We start from the raw sequence: 23804 nt of genomic DNA, 5'->3' as shown, positions 1-23804 counted from the left end.
AGCAGCTCCTGGGGACCCCACACTTGTCCCCAACCCCAGCAGGGGCACAGGGCACCCAGACTGCACACCTTGTAGGGATTTGGTGGATCCCTGAGAGGCTCCAGGAGCAGAGCCAAGAGCTCTCCAGGCCCATCCTGTCCCCAGGGAGTGACTGGCCCCGTGTCCCTGGCCCACAGGCCCAGCCCTGCCCATCTGCTGTGTCAGACCTTGCTGTGCCAGAGGCCACTGGCCCCGGGGAAGGGTTATCTGGCCCTGCAGCGCTGGCAGGAAGCTCCCAGGATCCTGCTTCCCTCGGGATCACCGGGCCATGGCCACCCCGGCAGTGTCCCCATGGGCCGGTGTCACCTTGATTCAACATTCCCTTCAGACCAGTGAACGTTACAATATATTTATCTTTCATATATTAGAGATTTCCTGCTTCGAGGGAGGGGGGGGACCCATGGCTTGATTTAGGGGGGAAAGGAGCAATGGGAGCCCCAGGGAGCACCCAGGGGTGGGAGCAGCTGTGGGGCTGGGCAGGGGGAGAGGACCCTCAGAGCCCTCCTGGCCCTGTGGCAGGGGCTGGAAAAGTCCTCCTTAACCTGCACACTAAATACAGCCTCACATTTGGGATCCCCGAGCCCTTCTGGGAGCTTTGGGAAGGGCTCCCATGGGAAGGAGACCCTCTGTGAAGGGCTCACCCACGGCTCTGCTGAACCAGGGCACAAAATCAGGGAGAGGCAGAGAGGGGGAAGAAGCCAAAGCTGTTTCCCACCTGCTCCAGCCCCAAATCCCAGGGCTCCAGGGGGATCTGCAGCCACAGCCACCTAATCCCACGGCACTCTGAGCCCCCCAGCTGCTATTCCCAGGGTTTGGAATGCTGAACCCACCACCAGACACCGCTCCATGAGAGCCAGGACCAGGAGCTGGGGTTTTTGGGAGGTGGGAGAGCAGCCCCCTGCAGCTCCCTGCTGGAGGGTGAAACAGATCTGGAGGGAGCAACAGCAGCTGGGAGGACATGGCATCACTCACACATGGAATGCTACAGGGCTGCAGGGACTGGGGACAGCTCCCCTGCCCTCTCTGCTGCCCCCAGGCCCCGGGAGAGGGAGAACCCCAGGGGCTGCTCCCGGGGCAGGAAGGAAAGGGGACATGCACACGGATCCGGCCCTGCTTCCTCAGGCGGGAAAGGGAGGAGAGGAGGAGGAGGAGGGGCTGCAGCAGCACCTCAGTTCTTCAGGATAGTCTCGTAGGCTTGGTAGATGTACTGGGACACCTCTGGTGCTCGGCATTTCAGGGATAACTGCGGGGAGAGAGGGAATAGTGGGGTCACGGAATCCCACCCCGTGCTGGAGAGCCGCCAGCCCCAAAGCAGAGCCCTGCATGCTGCAGCACCCTCCCACGAGGCAGTCCAGCTCCTGAGTTCAGCTGGAAAAAGGTTATTAAACCCCTACAAGCCCTCCCAGGGCACAGCCATCCACATGCAGCACAGGCAGGGAACACGCAGGGGCAACACTCCAGCTTTTGGATTCAGTCCCTGGTGCTCCAGGGTGAAGGGTTCCCCAAAATCATCCTCCTCTTCAAAGAGGAATGAGCCCCTTCAGGTGTTTGCTTAAACACTAAATAATTCCAAAATCAATTAGCTCCTCAAGCTAGGAAAGTTCCTGGAGAATCCTCTGGGATTTGCAGCTATCCTCATCCCCAGTGAAACCAGGAGGGTGGGGGGGACACTCCAAGCCTTGGAAACGTCCCTCTCCTTGTGCCAGCCCTGCTGGGAAGGAGAGGCAGGAGGCACCAGGAGACTGGCAGGGAAAAACATCGGGGGAAGGAGGAATATCCAGGCAGCAGCCAAAGAGAACCCAAAGCCAGGGAAAAACCAATCTCTAACCTCCAAATCCTGCAAGAGCGGGCAGGCCGGCGAGGGCGGGCGGCAGGGACGGAGACACAGAGAGAGGAGTCAGGGTGACACAGCTCGTCCCACCCCAAAGACAACGGGCTGCCAGGGACGTGGGGAGGGGACAGGGAAAGCAGGGATGGCTCGTGGATGAGGTGTGGATAGATCCCTGCTCAGGGGATGCTCCGAGGATAGGGTTTAATGGAGCTGGGTGGGTTGGGACCCCTCTGTGTCCTTCAGCTGTCCCCACAGGAGCAGTGTCACCCTCCCCACGAGAGAGGGACAGCAGGGCTGGCACCAGCACCACCAGCAGCAGGGATGTGCCCCCAGCTCGGGGCAGGGAGGGCAGGGAGCTGCCCTGGGGGTGGGGGCAGGCAGGGGATGGGGATGTACCGTGAAGCTGGGATTGCTGGGCTGGATCCGGAGCTCTGCCAGCACCCAGATGCCGTTGGTGAGCTTCAGGGATTGGTAGAGCATGTCCTGGCCTTCCACGTTCCTCTTGGCGATGGTGAAGATGTTACTGCCTTGGAGTTTGCTGCTCACAGCATCTGGGATGGCAGAGAGAGGCTGAGGGGCTGGGCCGACCCCCTGCTCCCTTTGGACCTGCTCCTACCCCATCTCCTCCCCTTCTTGTCATGGAGGAGGTTTAGATTGGGTATGAGGGAAAATTTCTTCATGGGAAGGGTGGTCAGGGTGGCACAGGTGCCCAGGGCAGTGCTGGAGCCCCCATCCCTGGAGGGATTTAACAGGATGTGGCACTTGGGGACACGGTTAGCTAAGCATGACCTGAGCCAGGTCCTTCCAAGGGGGTGGGACCCACCTGCATTGAGGGAACAGTCTTTGATCTGGAACTGGGTCTCGTTCTCGTTGGGAATGTCCTTCCAAGTGGCCAGGAACATCTGCCTCTCTGCAGGGAGAGAGGACAGCAGCACTGAGGGAGCTGCCAGACTGGCCACCCCAAAAGGTGACATGGTACAGGTGACATGGCAGCGAAGGTATGTCACCCCACCAGCCCCTCCAGCAGCTCCCCCAGGCCAGACTCAGGGCAGCCACCTGCTTTTGGGGCCTCACCCAATGTGATCAAGAAGGTTCCAGGGGCTGGGATGGCACCTAGGGGCAGGTGACAGAGAGCACCTTGCTGGAGCCATGGTCACCCAACTCACCCATCTTGCCATCCTCCACGAACAGGATGTGCAGGGGGTACAAGGTGCTGAAGTAGAAGACGTCAATGTTGTTCTTCACAGCCACCTGGGGTGGAAGGACACAGGGATTTCAACACCTCTGACCCACAGCAGGTTCCCATCCCTCTGGAGCCAGGTGTCACTGCAGCAAGCACCTGGCTCCTGCTGTCACACCTCCCTCTGGACTTCCCCAGGGGACCCTGTCCCCAGCTCCCCAGGAGGGGACACCCCCGTGCTCCCCACCTGGAGGTTGTTGAGGGGATCCATCTTCATGACGGAGCCCACAGTGTTCAGGGGCAGGGAGATCTCCACGGACTGGTTGGGAGCCAGAGGTGCATGCACCTGGAGAGGAGCTGCTGGGGCCAGGCCGAAGCTGGGGGACACCAGGGAGGGCAGGGGGTCAGGGTGGGGACAGCAGGTGGTGGCACAAGGCGCTGTCCATCCAACCCTGGCACTCCCTGCCTTTCTCCATCAGCATCCCAGGAACTGCCTCGCTGCCCCTGCACTGTTCCTGCCCTGCCCACCCTGGGTCACCCCCAGATCTTCCTTCTTCCTCCTACACCCATCTGTAGCATTCCTGCAGCATTCCCTCAGGGCCTTTGAGGGAAAAGGAAGTATCAGTCCCCCAGGACAAACAACAGGACAATGGTCAGACCCCTGAGGAACCGCCTCTTCAGCCAACTTCTTAGAGGCTTTGGTTTGATGCTCATCACCACCACAGCCATCAGAGAGAGAAGAGTCATCACCAGAGGCTGTTCCCAGCCCTTGCAGCTCCCTCCTCACGCCCTTTTCCACACAGAACTGCTCTGGGCAGCGTCCCCGTGAGTCCCAGGGGAGCCAGCCCAGGTGGGACTCACCTGTTGCGGTTGAACTGGATGGCAAAGTCAGACATGACCTGCAGGGCTTTGTTGGTCAGCACGAGGTCCATGGAGATGGAGCCCACCTGGCGGCTGAAGGTGCCAGAGATCTCCAGCCCCTTGGCTTTCATGGCAGGGAGCCAGACCTGGGCCAGGGAGACAAGAAACCCTTGGGATGTCACCCAGAAGAGACCCTCTGGTGCTCCCCCACCTCCTCCAGGGGAGGTTCTGCTGTGTGGGGTGGGCACGGGGGTCTGTGCTGCCCCACTCACCGTTTTGGGGGCCACGTAGGATCCTGAGAGGGTCCCCACCCCACCAGTGAGGTCGAAGAGGTCACCCAGGCCACTGCCAAGGGGTGCCCCCACGTTTGTGGGTGCCGTGATGCTGGGAGCTGGTGTCAAGCTGCCACTGCTGCCACCGCCACCTATCTGTGGGGACAAGGGAGGGGTTACAGGGGGCACCACGGGGAGGGGAACAGGAGGAGGAAGAGGAGGATGAGGAGGATGCAGAGAATGAGCAGGTTTGGGTGACTCACAGCAGGGCTGCCTCCCACATCGCTGCGCAGCTGCAAGAGAAAAAAGGGGCATCAGCAGGGGCAGGGCTGAGGGCACAGGGGCCCCCAAAATGTCCCCTCTGGACACTCCCTGAAAGTAGCAGCGTGGGACAAGGGCCTGGAGTTGGGATGCTCCAGGGGTTCCAGAGCAGGAGCTTGAGGGGCTGTGGCTGTCCCCAGAGGGAAGCAAGGTGTCACTGGGGCTTGGGGGGAGTAGGGGCAGCCAGGGGGGGCACGGGGCTGGGCACAGGGTGATCCATACCCCTTCCGACTCGTCCCCCATCTCCAAGCAGAAGCAGGCAAGGTGGAGAGAAGAGCCAGCCACATGCAGAGAGAAGCCAGGAGAGAAGAGACAAAAAGAGAGAGAGAAGGGGAGGAGAGGACACACATTAGTCCTGACACATCTGTCTGTCTGTCTATGGCTGTCCTGGAGCCAGGGGACAGAGCTAGACTTCATTCCCAGCTTCAGTGGCAGCCCATCGTCAATCCCTGAGAGCCACAAGGCGCCAGGGCAGCACTCGCAGGGTTACAAAACAGGAAAGGCAGGGATACTGTGTCCCCTTGGGATAAACCTGCCGGATTTCATGAGTCATGGAGCAAACTCCATTCCTTCAGGGAGCCTGGCCCATCTCCAGCACCCACAGGGCAGGTGTTCCCACACAGGGAGAGGTTTCCATCTCGCCTCACCCCAAGGCCAAACCACTGCTTGGGCTGCATTCCCAGGAAGACACTCTTTCACCTCTGGATCTCCTGGCACAGGGGAACCCCACGGGCTGGGAGTGGGCACATCCTGGCCCAGCCCTGCAGCAGCTTGGGGGGAGCCCCAAGAGCAGCTACTCCTGCAACACAGCACAAGGAGTGGGAACACCCACACCAACCGAGAGAAAAGGCACCAGGAAGTGGTGGGTGGGACCCCTCCACTGGATAATGGCAGGATAAATTGGGGTGCAGTGCCCTCTGTCCTCACCCACTACAGGGAAGGACCAGCCTGGACGTCCCCAGGCTGACAAGTCTGTCCCATCCCAAGACAGCCCAGACCAGAGCCAGCATCAAGCCCAGCACGATGCCAACGGGACAGCCCGGAATCAGGGAAGGAGCACGGGAGCTGGGACGTACCAGGGTGTCCAAGCCTCCCCCAAGGAGGTCCACGGCGCCCATCTGCACGGTGGCCATGGGTGGCCCACTCACGGGGGGGCCCAGGTCCAGGTTCAGCAGGTCCCCCAGCAGGTCCCCCTGGGTGGGGATCACCGAGGGCTGATCCGCTGCCGGCCCCGATGGGGCTGCGTCCGGGCTCTCAACACTCTCACTCCTGAAGGGAATGGCATGGGAAAGATGGGAGAGGGTGAGGAGCTCCAGCAGGGACAGCAGGTCCCACTGCAGACAGGAGCTGGCCCAGTCGGACCCTCCAGCCCACCCTGGCTCCCAACACATTCTCATGGAGATCACCTTCCACTGGCTCACTCCTTCAGCTCTTTAAGGACAGGGCTGAACCCACACAGCCCTGCTCTTACAGAACCTCTCTTGGGGGTGGGGACCCAGCTCTGAGCCCACAGCAGTCCCACAACCGCTCAGCTCCACATCCAACCCGCTCCATCCAGAGCCCTGGAAGTCCCAGCACTGGGTGGGGACACAGGAATACTCACGAGACCGTCCGTGGGGGCAAACTCTTGTGCACGACGCCCTCCACGAAGGCGCTGGGGGGTTTGTGGTACACCGAGGCCAGGGTGCCGATGTAGCAGATGAGCTCGTCCAGCAGCGTGGGCTCGATCAGATCCGTCTCCTCCGAGATGAGCGGCTTCTCCGCCAGCACCACCTCCTTGGCAGCCACGGGGTCCGTGGAGAGCAGGCGCCAGTAGATGTAGCCACGATCCCGCAGGTCGGGGTTGTCCGAGTCCTTCGGGAAGCCAGCGGGGAGCTGCAGCTACTACAGAGCTCCTTAGAGGAACTGCAGCTACTACAGAACTGCTTCAAGCAATGACAGCTACTACAGAGCTGCTTGGAGCAACTGCAGCTACTACAGAGCTGCTTAGAGCAACTGCAGCTGCTACAGAACTGCTCAGAGCAATGACAGCTACTACAGAGCTCCTTGGAGCAACTGCAGCTACTACAGAGCTGCTCAGAGCAATGACAGCTACTACAGAGCTGCTTAGAGCAACTGCAGCTGCTACAGAGCTCCTTGGAGTTGCTTTTCCTATCTAAGCCTTGCCCAGAGGGACCACAGGGATCAAAGAGGTGCCTCCTAAGCCATGGCAGTGTCCACACTCTCCAGGCTGTCAACTGTCAGCATTCCCAGAGGGACTGGGGACAAGGGCTGGAGGGACAGGACACAGGGAATGGCTTCCCAGTGCCAGAGGGCAGGGCTGGATGGGATATTGGGCAGGAATTGTTCCCTGGCAGGGTGGGCAGGCCCTGGCACAGGGTGCCCAGAGCAGCTGTGGCTGCCCCTGGATCCCTGGAAGAGTCCAAGGCCACACTGGATGGGGCTTGGAGTACCCTGGGACAGTGGAATGTGTCCCTGCTGGCTGTAACAGGAGGATCCTTAAGGTTCCTCCCAACTCAAACCATTCTGAATTAAGCTCCAATTACCTGCCTGCTGTGACATGACCAAGCCATTCCCACTGCCTGGGGGATGGGAAGCCCTGGGAAGCTCTCCCAGGTGTTACCCACCTGTGTGGCCAAGCTCAGCACCTGCTGCACCAACTCCTGTGTCTCCGTGGGCTTCTTCAGGAACAGCTTCACGATGGCTGTCAGCAGCTGCAGCTGGACCTGTGGGGGACAGACAGGGTGAGGGACAGACAGACAGACAGGTCACACTGGGTTTGTGCAGGAACACATGGATTTGCCCCAGGACCTAACCCCAACCTGCCTTTCAAGGGACCAAAGGCACAGTGACCTTGTCAGTGGCAGTGACACGTGTCAGGGCCCTCACCTGGCCCCTTTCCAGCCCATTTCCACACCCTCAGGCACAGCTTGACCCCAACATTATGGGGCAGGATCTTGGGAGCAGGTGACATGGTCCCACAGGGCACAGGCCAGAGCATCCTTTGACTTCCACATGGATAAGCAGCAGGAATTCCCCTGTGACAGTCCCTCCCAACCTCTCTCAGGCAGCCTGGATCTCTGGCTTTGTTAATTAGCATTTGCAGGCTTTGCCCTGCTCACTGTCACTTGGTTACAGGGTGTTTTGCACAGTTTTCCAGAGATGGAAACTCTCCAAAATTCCACAGGCAAACCTTCTGGCCTCAGTTGCCCTGGGAGACAGGGCAGGCACTGCTTCCTCTGCTCATTTTCCAGCTCCAAAGGGATCCTGTGCTGGCACAGTGGGATAACCAGGTGACTGCTTGGTGCCTCCCAACCACAGAATAGGGAAGGCACTTGGGACAACCATGGTGGCATTTCATAGAACCATGGAACAGCTTGGGCTGGAAGGGACCTCAAATCCCATCTCATTCCCGCTCTTGCCACGGGCAGGAACACCTTCCACTATCCCAGGTTACTCCAGGCCTGGACCACATCCTACACCCAAACCTGCCACGGGACAGAGCTGCTCCAAGCACTTGCACCAACAATCCCTTCAGAGCAAACTGTCCCCTGCTCCACTCAGTGTCACAGCGTCCCCCTGAGCCAGCAGGAGCCCCTGGCACACCTGGGTGCTCTCATCATGGAAGCCCTCCAGGAAGCTCTCCAGCAGCTCGTCGGCGTTGTCGATGCGCTCGGCATATTCCCCCACGATCCAGATCATGGCAGCCCTGGCCTCAGGCTCATCCAGGGAATCCAGGTTCTCACAGAGCGTGGCGATCACGCTCTCGTACCTTCCCGAGGAGAGGACAAAAAGCAGGAGAAAGCTCACCCAGAGCAGGAGACCTGAATCCTGATCCACCCAAACTCCAAACCCCATCCCACTGCCCACAGCAGAACTGTGGCCAAGGGCACCCTGCCTGGGGGTGTCCCCTCACCCCATGGGCAGTGCCCACACTGCTCCCAGAGCACATTCCCTGCTCCTGAATTAACCCTGCTCATCTGATCATCTCCTCTCCGGAGCAGCCTGGAGCTGTTGGCTATTCCTGCAGAGTTCTGCTCGTTACCAATTCAGTTCATTAGTATTTATTACCATTATTAGTCCCTGACTTCCTGATTACAGAGTTGCCTATTCATCCTGGCTCAGCTGGAACATTCCCTCCCCTCTCCTCTTGCTGCCCTTGTTCCAGCATCAGGAGCTGGATTGAGAGCCAGGGACGGTTTCTGCTGACGCAAGGAACCTGCACATCCCTGGCAGCTCCTCTCCACCGGAGCGCCTGGATGTGGGACTGCCACCACGGACTGATCCTGAGGCTGGGGACAAAAAAACCCAAAGCCACCTGTGCTGGGGGGAGGCTCCAGAGGCTTCATCCCACCAGGAGTTTGTGGCCCCTTCGTTCCCTCCCCGAGAGCACAGAGGGGAGGGAAGAGCTCGCACAGGACCAGGAGCATCCCGGAGAATCCGCATCCCGGAACATCCCCACGCACTTGTTGGGGTACTTGCGGAAGATGTCCTTGATGACCACGATGGCCTCCTGCACCACGTAGTTGACCTTGGTCTGGATGAGGTCCAGCAGGGTGCTGACACAGCGCTCGGCCGATTGCTGCCGGAGGGACTCGGTCACACGGGGACAGTGCCGGGCACTGACCCCCTCACACCCCATCCCAAACCCACCACTCCCCCTTATCCCCCCCAAATCCAACCCACAGCACAATGGGGGACACGTCAGTGTGGTCTCCCCTTCACAGTGTGGTGTGGCTCCTCCTCGTCCTCTCTGCACATTCCCATGGGCTCCTCTCTCCCCATGGGAAGCATTCCAGCCATGCAGAGCGACCTCTCCCGGGAGGTTTTTAATAATCCCCTCTGGAAAACTATCCCCACAGGGAAGCAAAGCCTCTGAGCAGCCCCTCAGCGAGGGATGGATTCCATGGCAACCCCCTGGGAAGGGATCAGTTCCCTCGCAACCCCCTGGGAAGGGATCAGCTCCCTCACAATCCCACTCTGGTCCCCAGCAAGCCACTGGTATCATCCACTGCATTCAGAACTTCTGGCCCTGTTTTAGGCAGGGATCCTAAAGCAGCTCCAGTGGCAAAGGATAAGGGGATTGAACACTCTCCTGGCTGATCCCTGTGGAACAACCAAGGCTTATCCCCACACCTTGGAAGACTCCAACTTGCAAATTCCTGGGATGAGATGGCCACCATGTGCTGGAAAGTGCTGCCCTGCCCAACCAGAGGTGCCACCAGGCCCTCACCTCCACCTTGATGGCACAGCGGCCGATGGCTCTCACCGCCTTCCTGACAAAATCCACATCCACCTCCGTGGCGTATTCCTTCAGCTCTGCCAGCACCTGAGGGGTGGCACAGCACACTGAGAGCCTGGCAGCAAGGCAAAGCCACCAGGAGAGCAGGGCACTGACCCAGCACGAGCAGGCAGGGGCTTGGATAGCCCTGGAAGCCCCAGCTCCTGACCTGAGCTATGTTGGCCTGGGAGGCCAGGCGGATCATGATGTCCAGTTTCTCCAGTTTGACATAGATGGGGTCGTTGTACTTGACAAAGAACACCTTCATCTCGTGCTTCAGGATCTCGGGCCTGGGGACAGAGACAGGCAGCATTAGGGGGGACATGCACTCATTTCCACCACAATTCCAAGGTTTTGGGGGCCTCAAGGAATTCAAGTCATCATGATTATCCCCCAGGATTCTGCCCCCTGGATCCCCTTTGCTGGCACATAGGGGACAGAGCACAACCTTGCCACAAACACATGACAGACGTGAGGCAACGGGGGATGTTTGTCCTGCCAAGGCTGGAAGAGATGTTTTAGTGGGAGCAGGGACACAAATCCAGACCCCAGGGCAAGGCTGGACCTTGCTCACCCTCTCTATAAGCTGGGAAAGAGCTAGGCCAGGTTCAGCTTCAAGCTGCCTTCCACATTCCCACTCCCAGGGACACTAATTGCTTTCCTCTTCTCCCAGAAATTGCTGCTATTTTTAAGAGACGACCACGGCGCTGACTGGGAGGAGAACAAATCATCTGACTGGGCTGGGGCTCTCCAGCTGCCACTCCTGCTCCAGGCACACGTGTGGGGCCTCGGCCACCTCCTGCCCACCGGGATTTTAGATCAGCAAAGGGACAAAAGGACTCTGAGCACTTGTTCAAAGAGGACAACTGTGGAGAAAGCAGCTGGCAGCACAAAAATCCCTCCCTATACACAGAGTGACTACTCCAAAGTTTCAGAGCTTTTGGCTTTGCCATCCTTTGCTGCCCCAAATAAAGAATAAATTCAACTAAAAGATACATTAAACTGAAGATGCCAGCTTAGCTCCCTGCTCATTCCTTCAGCTGACTGACTCAAGGCTAGTTTGGACAGGTCTTGGAGCAACCTGGTCTAGTGGAAGGTGTCCCATGGCAGGGGGTGAGATGAGATGAGCTTTAAGATCCCTCCCAACCAAACCATTCCATGACTCCATGACTCTCCTTGGATTTTAAACAACAGAGAAGAAAACACCCTACAGGATGTGTTGTGACACTGCTGCAGTCAGAGGGACTAGAGCTAAGAGGGGACACCTGGCCTCACCTTTTCTGCACGATGAGGTTGATGTTGCGGAGGGCCACGTACTGCAGCTCGGGCTCTGCAGACAGCAGAGTGACCAGCGGTGGGGCCAGCTTCTTCAGCAGAGTGCCATAATAATCCAGGTCCTTGGACAGCATCTCCATGAACTTCATCAGCACCTTGACGGCCGACAGCACCACGGCAGAGTTGGCGTGGGACAGCCGCGGTGTCACCCGCTCGCAGATGCTGCCAGGGCGAGGAGAGGGGAAAGGAAATTATCCCAGCCCTTCCTGCTGCTGAAAACGCCCTGCCAGCACGGAGGAAGGGCTCGCAGGAAAGCTGAGCGGCACTTGGGACCTTCCCAAAGAGGCTGAATTGGCTCCTGAATGCCCCACTGAAGGTTATTCCCCAGGCCCTGCAGAGCCCTCTGGCCGTGACCCCATTTCGGGGCTCCCCGGTGCCTGTTGTACCCTGAAGCCACGTTTTAAGCAGCTCAAGGAGCACAATCCCAGTGCCAGGGCTCACTATGGGACCAGGACAGGCTCCAGATGGCCATGCCCAAGGCACAGGTCCAGCAGATGCCCGCTGTCCCACCTACTGCAGCAGGGTCAGGAGATGAAGACACTCCTCAGAGGAGAAGGGCAGTGCCAAGCCCTGCCTGTCACCTCACCTCTGTGCTTCCCGGTCATCCTTGGGCATGTAGTTTGCCAGGCAATCCAGGATGAAGATCTGGCCCCACTCAGTGCACTCGTTGAGGGCTGTGAGCAGCTTGTTGATGGACTGGGGGTTGAGGTCCAGGAGGTTGCTGCTGGGATGAGACTCCGCTATTTCTGACAGCGCCGCCACCGCGTTGGCCACCACCTGCCAGGGGGACAGGACATGGGGTTGGTGACACCAAATGTGGCATGAGGGGATGAGCTGCTTCCTCACTACAAACCCCTCACATCCCACTGACATCTGGGCTCCAGCTTCTCCCTTCCCCCAGCAGATGTGAGGGGGATGGATGAGCCATTCCCACCGGCACGCTCCCACCGCCCACGCTGCAGCTCCAGCAGCTCCCACGTGTTCCATGGGAGCCAGCCTTGGCTCCGTGCCCAGCTCCCTTCCCCGGGCAGCTCCGAGGAGCCCCAGAGCTTTCCACACAGCTCCTGGGCTCAAACGCTATGCCCAGGGTAAGACTGGAAAAGCAGGAAAGGCTGTGGGAAGGGAAACCCTGGGGAAAAGGTGATTTTAAAGTTCCCCATGCCTGGGGAAAGGGAGAGAAGCCAAAGCCCAGCCGCCAGGAAAACCAGAGGCAAAAGCCACTGGCTCTGTGGTATCAGAACCAAGCACCAGCTTCCCTCTGCCCCAAGCCAGCTGGGGCAGCCTCCTTCCCACTGGGAACAGAAGAATAACACACTGCCAAGGGATGGGAGAAACCCTCCGTCCAGCACACAGGGTTACGGGGCAGGGAACAGAGCCTGCAGTCCTGAAAGGCAAAAATTCCCCAAAAGTGGTTTGTTAACACCAAAAAGAGAGTCTGGGAGGAAGTGAGTTGGATGTGAATGTGACAGGCGAGTGGCGACTGCCATTTGGATGAAGAGGAGGTGTAGAAGGCCAAAAATGATCACCATGGGGTTGGAGTCTGAGATGAGATCCTTGAGGGTGTCCAGGAAGCCCTGGTCCTCCACCAGCTGGGCGTTGATGTCGTGCAGCTTGGCCACGCAGACGGCGGCCGTCTTGCGCACGTAGGGGTCCTCGTCCTTGAGGCACTTCCGCAGGGGCTCGCACAGATACTCCGTGATCTTGTCCACACGGATGCAGCCCATGGTCCGCACAGCCAGGGCCCGGATCAGCGGGTTTGGGTCCTCACAGTCCTGCAGGGAAGAGAGGAGGGGTTGGATCTCCCGGGCTCCTCAAGCACAGGCATCCTCCAGGAGGATTTGGGTTCAAATCCTGAGGTTTTCATGTTCTGCTCTTGAGAACAAATGGCTCAAGAAAAGTTTCTCTCTTGTCTTGCAGCCACTGAGTTCCAACACCACCAATCCTCACTCCCAGAATCCCTTAATCCATCCAGGAATCCCATGTTGTCATCACTTACACCAGGTACCTGAACCCAACCTGATGCTGGAAACCCGTATCAGGATTATTATGTGGGGTTTATCCTCTCTAAAAAGCCTGAACTCCCTCTAAAGCCCACCAGGCCTTTTCACGGAGTGGTCTGGCAATATCCTGGTTCCTAACACACTCTTCAGTTCCCAACGGGAAGATCACGAGGGATTTCTCAGCACATAAATTCCCATGACGGCTCTCGATCACGGGAGCTGCCCACACCCCTGACACAGAGACTGGCACAGGATGGCTGCCAAAAAACGGGTTTCTGCATTACTGGACAAATTCAATCAGTTTTCTAGAGCTTGGAGAGGCCCTCCTCCAGAAGGGAGAGGCTTTGGAAAGCTGCCCACGCTCTCTGATTTGCAGCTTGGCACAGTGAAGTGGCACACGGTGTCCCCAGGACACAGAGCCCTGTCCCCTCACCTTCACAAAGGTGTTCACTGCCATGATGGCCATGTCTGGCTGGCTCTTGGCATAGTTCATCAGGTAGAGGTAGACCAGCTTCTTCAGCTCCAGGTTGTCTGTCTGCATGCAGTTCACCACGTCCGGGAAGAGAGCGCTGGAACAGAGAGAGCTCTGTGAGGGCAGGACACAGCCACACTGCCCAAGGGATCCCTCTTCCCACAGATAACCCACTCCTAAAGCCAGGAGAACCCAGCTCTCTCCTGGGAGCCAGGCTGGGAGAGCTGGGGGTGCTCACCTGGAGAGGACAAGGCTCCAGGGAGAGCTCAGAGCCCCTTCCAGGGCCTAAAGGGGCTCCAGGAGAGCTGGAGAGGGACTGGGGACAAGGGCTGGAGGGACAGGACACAGGGAATGGCTTCCCAGTGCCAGAGGGCAGGGCTGGATGGGATATTGGGCAGGAATTGTTCCCTGGCAGGGTGGGCAGGGCTGGCACAGGGTGCCCAGAGCAGCTGTGGCTGCCCCTAGATCCCTGGCAGTGCCCAAGGCCAGGCTGGACACTGGGGCTTGGAGCAGCCTGGGACAGTGGAAGGTGTCCCTGCCCACGGCAGGGGGCTGGATTAAATGGGCTTTAAGGCCTCTGTCCCATTCAAACCATTCCATGATTGTATGATTCCATGACCTGAGCCCACCCTGCAGCAGACATGGCTGAAATGCCCATCCCCAGTGGATTTTTTTTAATTGATCTTTATCAAAAGCAGCCCACGATGGACCAAAATTGAGCTTTCCCACATGGCTCTGCTGCATTCCCACTCCAGGGCACATCCACTGCCCAGGAGAAGGTGCTGGACAATTCTCTCAGGCACAGGATGGGGTTGTTGGGGTGTCCTGTTCAGGGCCAGGAGCTGGACTGGATGATGGGGATCCCTTCCAAGTCAGGATATTTCAGGATTTTATGCATCATCACGGGATGATGCCAAAAGGAAGAGTCCCACTCCCCTGGGTGAGTCCTGAGCACCAGGATACTCTGTTGGGATGGAGGGGAATGGGGCAGATCAGGTGTGTGCACAGAGCTGGGGCTTCCCCTTCCCAAACACCCTGGAGCTATGGGATACCAGAGACGCTGTTTCATCCACAGACAGACCAATTAGACAATTAAACCACCTCAGGGGAGGCAATCAAGATCCCAGGGCTATCACAGGGGTTATTCCACCCTGACAGATGTCCCAAGGCTCCAGGAAGCTTCTCCGCCTCCACAAACCCAGCCCGGATCAAACCCAGGGCCCCCTAAATCCAGGGCACTGGGCTTTGCAAAGCTGCTACCCACCTGGGCTGGTCTCACCCCGGGCTAAAGCAGGCTTTGATGGCACCTCCTGGGGAGCAGTGAACTCAGCAGACTGCTTCCCTGCAGCCTTACAACAGGCACACACCAAACACACGGGCTGACACAGCAAAGGATCGTGGAATGGGTTGGGAATCATGGAATGTTTAAGCTTATCAGAGTTCCACCCCCTGCCGTGGGCAGGGACACCTCCCACTGTCCCAGGCTGCTCCAAGCCCCATCCAATCTGACCTTGGGCACTGCCAGGGATCCAGGGGCAGCCACAGCTGCTCTGGGCACCCTGTGCCAGGGCCTGCCCACCCTGCCAGGGAACAATTCCTGCCCAATATCCCATCTAAAATCTCTTTTAGTCTAAAGCCATTCTTCTTTGACCTGTCACTACTTGTCCATGTAAAAAGCTGTTCTCCCTCTTTTTTCAAGCCCCTTCAAGTACTGGAAGCTCCTGCCACTTCCATGTGATTTCCACAGTGGTCTCAGGACGGGCATGCCCCGCTGCTGCTGCTGCTGCTCTGGGAGCCAGGGATGTCCCAGTTCTCCCAACCCTGAGTGCGTTTTCCCTCCATTTACTCTCAAATGCACCGTGAAAACCAAATTGCTGATGCTGCCTGTGCTGGGACAGGTCTGTGCAGGAGAAGGCACGGAAGGAGCCATGTGCAGCTCAGCCAGATGGAAAACGGGAAGCAGGAACAGCAGCTGCCTGACCTTTTGGACTGGAAAGGCTGCAAAGGGTTTATCAACATCCCGGCACCGCCACCAACCTTCCACCACAAAGCCTCTGAGGGGGTCCTGCTTGTTTTTAGCAACACACAAAGGGAGTGGGAATAATCCCAACAAACTGATCTGGCAGCCAGACCAATCCTCTTTCAGCCAGATTACAACAAAAGCCAGGAGAGCCCCCACCTGCCAGGTGGCCACGTGGACACAAACTGCACTCCAGGAGGGAGAGCTGCAGCCAGGAGTGGACCTGGGTGAATCCCGAGGGGGAAAGCAGCATGGAAAATCCCTTGGAAGAAACAGAGGGAAAAGGAAACCCAAAAACCATCTGGGTTTGCCTTGGGCACATGGGAGAACAGCATGAAGGAGAAGTTTAGGATAAATTTCAAGAAAAAGTTCTTTCCCAGAGGGTGCTGGGGCACTGCCCAGGCTCCCCAGGGAATGGGCACAGCCCCGATAAGGCCAGAGCTCCAGGAGTGTTTAGACACCAGTCCTCCAGGGATTGTTGGGATGTCAGTGCAGGGCCAGGAGTTGGACTGGATGATCCTGGTGGGCCCCTTCCCACTGAGGACATCCCACGATGCAGCCCCACCACACACCTGACGTCCTTGCCGACAGTCATGGACGCGATCACCTTCTTCACAGCCTCCTTCTTCTTCTCCTTCTTGTCGCTGTTCAGCTCAGCTTTCAGCTCAAATATCTCCCCTGGAAAAATGGGAGAAGTGGCAGCTCAGGGGTACCCCACCCCTCTGCTGGGTGAGCACAGCTCCGACCCGCTACATCACAGGGTTCCTTTGCCACCCCTGAAAAGAGGGATTTAACTTCCCAAACACCTCACCGAGGGCTGGGATTGCTCTGGGGGCTCAGCTCCCACCCATGGGAATGGAGACAAGCCTCCTGGTAAATCCCTGGGTCTCCTCCAGCCCCACAGGGATGGGACATGCTGCAGGAGCCAGAGGCACCCCCACGGGGTTATCAGAGGGTGGTTTTGGCTGGTTATCCTAGCCCCAGGAGGCCCTACTCTTCCCAGGGACGAGAGCAGATGGATTTTGGGCACTGTTCCTCAAGTCCATATGAGGAAGGGTGGCTCTCAAATCCCTCCCTGCCTGTGGCAGCAACCGCCCAGCACAGGACACCATCTCCTGCCCTCCTGAAGCCACCCTGAGCTCCTTATTCCCTCCTGGGCTGGCAGATTGAAGAGGAAGATGCCACATGGCTTCTCTCCACATTAATTCCTCGGTCTGGATACGCTTAAGGCCCTGAGCGCTGCCCAGGGGAGCTCCTGAGCTGCTAAAGCCGATCACCAGCTGCCACCAGCCCTGGCCGGGGTCAGGGGGCTGGGGACAAGGTGTCCTGACCCCACAGCAGCCCAGGAGCTGCTCCAGAGCAAGGAGCAGGGTGGGCTGTCAGCCACAGCATCCCACGGGGACTCAGGGCATTCCCACAGGAGCTTTCCAACCCTCCCCAGATGGTTTATAGAGGTGTAGGAACCAGCTGGTGATTTTGGAATAAACTGTGATATTCCTGCTCCTGCCCTTACCTTTCTTGGTGGTGGTGAAGTACTTGGAGTCCGTCATGGTGGTCTCCAGCCAGGAGCACGGCCCTGGAGGACAGGCAGAGCACAGAGGTTCAGGGTTGATAATCTCCTTGCAGGGATTGTTAGGGAGAGCTCCAGGCAAAAAAAAAAAAAAAAAAAAAAAAAAAAAACCCAAAAAAACAGGGGAGGGAAAGAGTTTGGGATCTCATGGGAAGAGTCACAAGGAGAAGCCCAATCCCTAAGGGAGGGTGAGCACTTTGCAGCTCTGTGATGATGGAGAATCAGCTGGTTCTCCAAAGAGGATGTGGAGGAGGAAGGGAACGACTGAAGATTCCAGGGCTGCAGCCCTGACTTTGCTCATCCCATCCTGCACAGAGCCAGGCAGCAGGGGCTCAGTGATCCCCCCTGGATTCACCTCTCCTCATCCAAAAACATGCTTTCTAAAGGAAAACTCACACTCAGCCCTCCCTCACACCTACACAGGGAAGAGCTCTGGGCTGGGGAGAGGAACCGAGCCAAAGCCGAGGCTCAGCTCAACAGGACAGAGCAGCCGAGGGGCACGGATCTGCCAGATCAAAGGGAGCCTCTTCCAGAAACCAGCCCTGCTCCAGCAGGGTTGCTTTAAATTCCAAGGGTGCAAGGTTTCCACCCAGCACTTGAGGCTCCATTATATAATTCAGGCAGTTTAGGGCAGATTTAGGGCTTGGCAGGCTGAGGAAGGAGATGTGCAGCCCTTCAGAAAGGTCAGCGGGGGTTTGGCTTTTATGGCTCTGGTTTTCCCATCTTTCCTTCAACAGGGCAGGGACCAGAGGCTCGTCCTTGAAAGCCTGCAGTGGCCTTGCTGTTTTGGAGGGGCAGGAACACAGGAAGCAAAGCCAAGTGGAAAAAAAAAGAGATTAAAAAAAAAGAGCTTGCGGATGGGTTTAAAATGCAAATGAGCATCTTGAAAGCCAAACGCAGCAGGAGCACAGAGGAACTGTGTCCTCTGTTCCCTGTCCAAGCTGGAGAGGGATCCCCAGCAGGGATAAAAAGAAAATCTGGATGAAATCTGGGGGTTGAGCACGCTGGGCAGAGCGCACAGCTTGGTAGGGAGGGAGAGGGAAGGAGTCTGCGTGGGTTTGGGGCTGCTCTGGGGGCTGGCAGCATGATCCTGGCGCTAATTCTGGAGGGAGAGGCCTGTCACCACACTGCCACAGCCCTCGTGAGACAGGACACTCCTCCCTGCCTCAGTTACCTGGGATTGATTCAGAGCCTTTTTTATCCCACTAAGTCGATGGCTCTCCAGGGAACAGCGGGAGCTCCGGGCTGCGCCGCAGCTCTCTGCACCTCACTGCAGATCCCGTCCTGCCAGACAGGGAGGAAGGAAGGAAGGAAAGAAAGAGGATTCACTGCAGTCCCTCTGATTCCAGGACCTGGCTCACACTCAGCCCTGCTCTGCAGAAGTGCCTGGAAAGCAAACTTGAAGGCGAGCAGAGAATTTCTGCAGGCAGCTCAGAGACATGAATCACACTGGCTGCTACCCTGCAGCTCCCCGCTCTCCCAGAGCCAGAGAAAGCACAGCCTGTGGTTTCCCCATCCACAACCCCACCAACACGTGGTTCAGCCACTCAAAACCCCACTGATTTCAGAGGCTGAAATCCTCCCCACTCCTTTAAGCCCAGCAGCAACTCCAAGAAGAAAAGCGGCTCCTCCAGCACAGGAATGAAGGCGCACCCCTCGCTCCCCACACCAACACAACCTTCCCAGCAGGAAGCACCCCAGGGCCTGGAGCGGGGTGATGAGGGGATCCAAACCCCTGCCAAAGCCCAGTGCTCAGCACCCTGCAGCCCGTGTGTCCCCCAGACTGTGGCAGGGTGACAAGGCAGGGCTGGCTGCCAGCCCGGGATGCAACCGCCGCAGGTGAATTCCCACAGCTCAGCCCTTGGGCAGAGGCCAGTGCTGCTGCCTGCCTTCGGTTTTCAGGATGCAACTTGTGGTGCAGAGCTGAGAGAAGCTGTTTGCTCCCTCAGCTCCAGCAATTCCCACCCAGCTCCTTTCCACGCTGATCTCCCAGTGAGAGGCTGAGTGGAGCAGCTCCTCACTCACAAAAAGCAGGATGCAAGCAACAAAACAAAGGATTCCAACCACCCCTGACCTTGTGGCGGCTCAGATTTTACCCCATCTTCACACCAAACTTGTTTTAAGCTGGTCTGGCAAAGATTCAAGAAGTTAAGTGTCCATAAGGATCTGGAAGCTGCTCGAGAGGAGCACCCAGAGCTCTCCCACAGCCAGTTTGGGCTCCTCAGGTCTGCTTTTGGGACAGGTTTTGGCAGTGGCACAAACTCCAGGGGACTAAATTCCACAGCTCCACATAAATCAGAGCCTCTCAAGCACCCAGGTCGGGGACATGGCAGAGCTCAGCCACCCCATTTTTCCCACTGCCATGTCAGTACCTCCCAAATTCAGCTATCCTGGGAAAATAAGAGGCTCCTAAACCCAGAATATAACAACAAACACATCACTGGGCTTCCCACCGAGGTGGGTGCTGCTGGTGGCTTCCTGGGAATGACACCAATGCCAAATGAGCCATTGCTGGTGCTGCTCATTTCCTCTTATGGAGAGTGGAGGAAAACTCATTTCTTCTGCTACTTTCATCACCCTGTTTTAGGATAATTCCTCCATCCTTGAAGGCTGAGATGCTGCTGACCAGAGACTTTCACCATGGAATGGTTTGGGTTGGAAGGAATATTAAAGCCCATCCAGTGCCACCCCTTCCCATGGGCAGGGACACCTCCCACTGTCCCAGGCTGCTCCAAGCCCCAGTGTCCAGCCTGGCCTTGGGCACTGCCAGGGATCCAGGGGCAGCCACAGCTGCTCTGGGCACCCTGTGCCAGGGCCTGCCCACCCTGCCAGGGAACAATTCCTGCCCAATATCCCATCCAGCCCTGCCCTCTGGCACTGGGAAGCCATTCCCTGTGTCCTGTCCCTCCAGCCCTTGTCCCCAGTCCCTCTCCAGCTCTCCTGGAGCCCCTTTAGGCCCTGGAAGGGGCTCGGAGCTCTCCCTGGAGCCTTCTCCTCTCCAGGTGAGCACCCCCAGCTCTCCCAGCCTGGCTCCAGAGCGGCTCCAGCCCTGGGAGCAGCTCTGTGGCCTCCTCTGGACTCCCTTTCAGCTTCCCCACACACAGACTCACTGCCAGGGCCAGGATGCAGCCTTAAACCTGTACCCAAGACATCCCAAATCTCCGCTTATCCCAGCCCACCACAGCTCCCAGATCTTTCTACACCCTGTGACAACCCAGCCCAGGAGTTCTCTGCCTGCCAGAGCTCTGATCTGCCCAGCCTGGCCCAGGACTTGGGAAGGAAGGAAGGAAGGGAGGGAGAAAGGCAGGAGGTTCATCCCTGCACACACATTCCTGCTCTTCAGGGGGGACCTAAAGCCAGGGAGAGGAAAAAGGAGCAGGAACTCAAAGGGCAAAGGAAAGGGCTCACCTGGAAAACAGAGGGGCAGCTGGAGGTTAGTGGGGAAAGGCAAACAAGCAAACACCTCAGCTGGAAATGAAGCCCTCGAGGGCCAAGGTGGCATAATTAGGGAAATTAAGGAAGACTCTAAAAAATTAATGGGTAACTGGAGCCGTGGGGAATCACATAACTGTTCCCTGCTGGTGCGAGGCAGTTCCAGGGCACTGCAGAGGCCAGGCAGGGGTGAGGTGCCGATGGCTCCCCACAGTTCCCAGCACATCCCTGCCCTATGGACACACCCCAGGAGCTGCCACAAACACCAGCAAAGGGAGAGGAACACTCAGAGTGGAAGAAGAGAACCAGAGGCTGAGGATACACAACCCCCAGCCAAAGAGCCTGGTGCTGATCCCAACTCTTTCCCTCCTTACTCACAGCAGTGCTTCCCCATCCTACAGCCATGGGCACAGCTCCCAGCCCTGGACTCATCCCACCTCTGCCAGGCTGCCACAAACCCCCAGGGGCTCACACCACCAGCCCATACACATCCCCACTAAGATATTCTTCCTCTGTCTGGCCCAACTGGAGCCAGTCTTTGCTCCAGCTTGGCCCTGCAGCAGCGTGGGGCTGTGATCCCGCTGCATCCCAACCAGGACCATCCACATTCTCTTCCAAATCTGTTCCTGACCAATCCACGGGCATTCCAAAAGGCTCCATCTCCATCAAACAAGGGGCTCCTTGGATAACTCAGGGGTAGGAGCCAAACTCACTGTGCCATCAGCAAAGTGCCCCGAATCATGGCAGATCCAAGGCAGCGGCACCAGCAAACAAGCTGCAACCAGTAAATCCCATCAACCAATAACTGGGGAAAGACCTCAGGGAAAAAGGTCAATCCTGAGGTGTCCCCTGCAGCACACACTGCTAGGATCCCACTGCCACAGAGGGATGCCAAAGCACCATGCTGACAGCTGGGGGGATTTTTAATCACCTTGAACAGGGATGGCACCCACAAGGGCTCCCCCCAGACTCCGGCTGAGTGTCCTCAGGGACATCAAGGACCTTGTTCTGGACAGAGCATCAGCTTCCCATGGCTCAGGGGATGTTCTCCTCCTGGGAAAGCCAGGTGCTGCGGGGTGGACACCTCCTGCCATAGAATTCCCAGCCTGGCATGATCCAAGCAAGGCTCAATACCTCTGGAAAGCCCCTTGGGGTCCCCAAGCCTGTTCAGCCTGGCAGTCTGACCCCACAAATGGGTGTGGGAGCCACAAACCACATCAATCCAACTACTCATCCAAGGCTTATCCCATTCTCTGTCACCCCAGGAGAGAGGGGACACAAAACCCCACCTGAGTCCCTGCAGCTGCCGGGGATGGGACCCCGACTGTGCTAAAACTCTGGGAAACTCCACACAAAACACCTGCAAGAACAACAGCGACACCTCCTTCAACACTGCTCCTTCAGGCTGGAGCTGTCTCACAGCTCCTTTTTATCCACTTCGGGGCTTTTCCCCCTAAAATCGCCATGGAGGTGGCAGCCAGCACAGGATACATCAGCCCAGCTGCCTCCTAGTCTGCTCCATGCCCAGTTCCCAGCTTATTCCATGCAGAGCCAAGACATTTCCCTATGGATGTGCCATGCGCTGAGGTGGGTGAAGGAGTCACCCCGTGCCCCCCAGCCCTCGCAGAGGGTCCTGCCGCCAGTGCGGAGCCCTGGGGGCTCTGGCTGTGGCCAGGACACGGGGCCCGGGCTGCTGGGGAGGGGAGCAGATCCCAGCGCCGGGACACGGAGCTGCCGCGGGGCGCGGGGACACGGCTCTGGGCCGGGGGAGACTGCGGGGTGTGGGAGGGGAACACAGCCCGGGACACGGGAGGGGACACAGCCCGGGACACGGGAGGGGACACAGCCCGGGACACGGGGTCAGAACAGGGACACGGCCCGGGATCATAGCCCGGGGCGAGGCGAAGGCCGGGCCAGGGGGTCACAATGGGGACACAGCCAGTGCCAGAGGGTCGCAGAGGAGAGACAGCGCGGTCGGGGGGCGGGAGGGGCCCGGGCCCAAGAGGACGCGGCGTGGCCCGAACCCCGGCGGGGACCCGTCCCAGGCGCGCACGGGCGGAGCTCGGGGAAGGCGCCCGGGGCAGGAGCAGCTGCGGGTCCCGGCGCGGCCTCGCGGGGTCCCGGCTCAGCCCCCGGCCCCGTCCATCCCTGCCCGGCCCGGCCCGTACCTGCCGCCGCCGCCGCCGCCACCGGAACTGAGGAGCGGGGAGCGCTTCCGGGGCGGGGCGGGGCCAGCGCGGGGGCGGGGCCGGGGGCGGGGCCACGGTGAGAGGGGCGGGGCCGGGAGCGGGGCGGGGATCCGGCATGGGGACTCGGGATGGGGACAGAGACTCGGGATGGGGCGGGGATCCGGCATGGGGACTCGGGATGGGGACTCGGGATGGAGACTCGGGATGGGAACTCGGGATGGGGACAGAGACTCGGGATGGGGCAGGGATCCGGGATGAGGAGGGGGACAGGGAGGGGACGGGGATGAGAATAGGGATGGGGACACGGAGAGGGATGGGGAAGGAGATGGGGACAGGGAATGGGGATAGAGGATGGAGACGTGGGATGACGACATGGACAGGGGCCCAGGATAGGGACAGGGATAGCGACAGCGATGGGGACAAAAGGACAGAGACAGGGATGGAGAGACAGGGTGGGAACACGGGATGGAGCAGAGAGATATGGGGACGGGTTGGGTTGGAAACGGGGAAAGGGACTTGGGGACAGAGGAGAGGACAAGACTTGGGAACAGGGGTCACACAGGCGTGGGGAGCAGGGTCCCACCCTCCACGGGCTGTGTCTCCATTTCTCAGATGGGTGTCGCCACTCCTGGGGCCCGTAGGGTGAGAAGGACCCTCGGGGCATTGTCTGTCCCCCACCCACGGGTCCCTCGTGGCCCCAGGCTGGTGACAAATGGCCAGGAGCCATCACCGGTGGTGGCCAGCGGGAGCAGGGCAGGCACAGAGCTGCTTAGGGGTGGCCAGTGCCTGCTGTCCTCGTGTCCCCAGCACTTCCCAAGGATGTGTCACCAGTGGCCTGGCCGAGGCTGGGGTGCTCAGCCTCCCTCTCCCTCCTGGTGCATCCTGGCTGCTCCCACACCTGCCTCCATGACTTTTGTGGGACGACGGGTGGGGCGGGACCCTGCGGCCACATGGGACAGCTGTGGGGGACACCATGGCTGCTCCTGGCATCTGTGGCCCTG

The 23804-nt window shown here is 58.7% G+C and overlaps 1 protein-coding gene and 1 non-coding gene across 4 annotated transcripts; both read right to left on the bottom strand.

Moving 5' to 3' along the window:
- Nucleotides 1–372: 372 nt before the first annotated feature.
- Nucleotides 373–22831, bottom strand: AP1B1 (adaptor related protein complex 1 subunit beta 1). Of its 3 annotated transcripts, XM_066331160.1 has the most exons (24): nucleotides 22783–22831; nucleotides 18357–18466; nucleotides 17126–17188; nucleotides 16185–16290; nucleotides 13554–13689; nucleotides 12647–12892; nucleotides 11707–11897; nucleotides 11061–11282; nucleotides 9955–10075; nucleotides 9738–9833; nucleotides 8971–9086; nucleotides 8111–8276; nucleotides 7132–7230; nucleotides 6108–6358; nucleotides 5581–5773; nucleotides 4727–4747; nucleotides 4447–4476; nucleotides 4184–4339; nucleotides 3912–4057; nucleotides 3298–3427; nucleotides 3037–3121; nucleotides 2694–2780; nucleotides 2267–2421; nucleotides 373–1282 (listed from the first exon to the last, which is right to left on the bottom strand). In XM_066331160.1, the coding sequence occupies exons 3-24, from the start codon at nucleotides 17160–17162 to the stop codon at nucleotides 1208–1210; spliced, it is 2865 nt and encodes a 954-aa protein (XP_066187257.1). In that variant the 5' UTR covers nucleotides 17163–17188; nucleotides 18357–18466; nucleotides 22783–22831; the 3' UTR covers nucleotides 373–1207. The 3 variants fall into 3 exon arrangements, with proteins under 3 accessions (XP_066187257.1, XP_066187258.1, XP_066187259.1); XM_066331161.1 differs by lacking the exon at nucleotides 18357–18466 and having other exon boundaries at nucleotides 22783–22816; XM_066331162.1 differs by lacking the exons at nucleotides 4447–4476; nucleotides 4727–4747.
- LOC136369150 (small nucleolar RNA SNORD125) lies at nucleotides 3713–3817 on the bottom strand. Its single transcript, XR_010744965.1, has one exon. It is a non-coding gene; the product is annotated as a small nucleolar RNA SNORD125 (small nucleolar RNA).
- Nucleotides 22832–23804: the final 973 nt, after the last annotated feature.

Source organism: Sylvia atricapilla, chromosome 17 (genome assembly GCF_009819655.1).
Source record: "Sylvia atricapilla isolate bSylAtr1 chromosome 17, bSylAtr1.pri, whole genome shotgun sequence".
NCBI lineage: Eukaryota > Metazoa > Chordata > Aves > Passeriformes > Sylviidae > Sylvia > Sylvia atricapilla.
This window is presented reverse-complemented; position numbering and strand designations above follow the sequence as displayed.

Excerpts from the sequence above, each read along its gene's own strand:
- AP1B1 (XM_066331160.1), bottom strand. The coding sequence starts at position 17,162 with ATGACGGACTCCAAGTACTTCACCACCACCAAGAAAG. Across the intron at positions 3,122-3,297 it reads ATCCCCTCAACAACCTCCAG|GTGGCTGTGAAGAACAACAT; the intron begins GTGGGGAGCACG and ends CTTCCACCCCAG. Across the intron at positions 2,781-3,036 it reads CGTGGAGGATGGCAAGATGG|AGAGGCAGATGTTCCTGGCC; the intron begins GTGAGTTGGGTG and ends CTCTCCCTGCAG.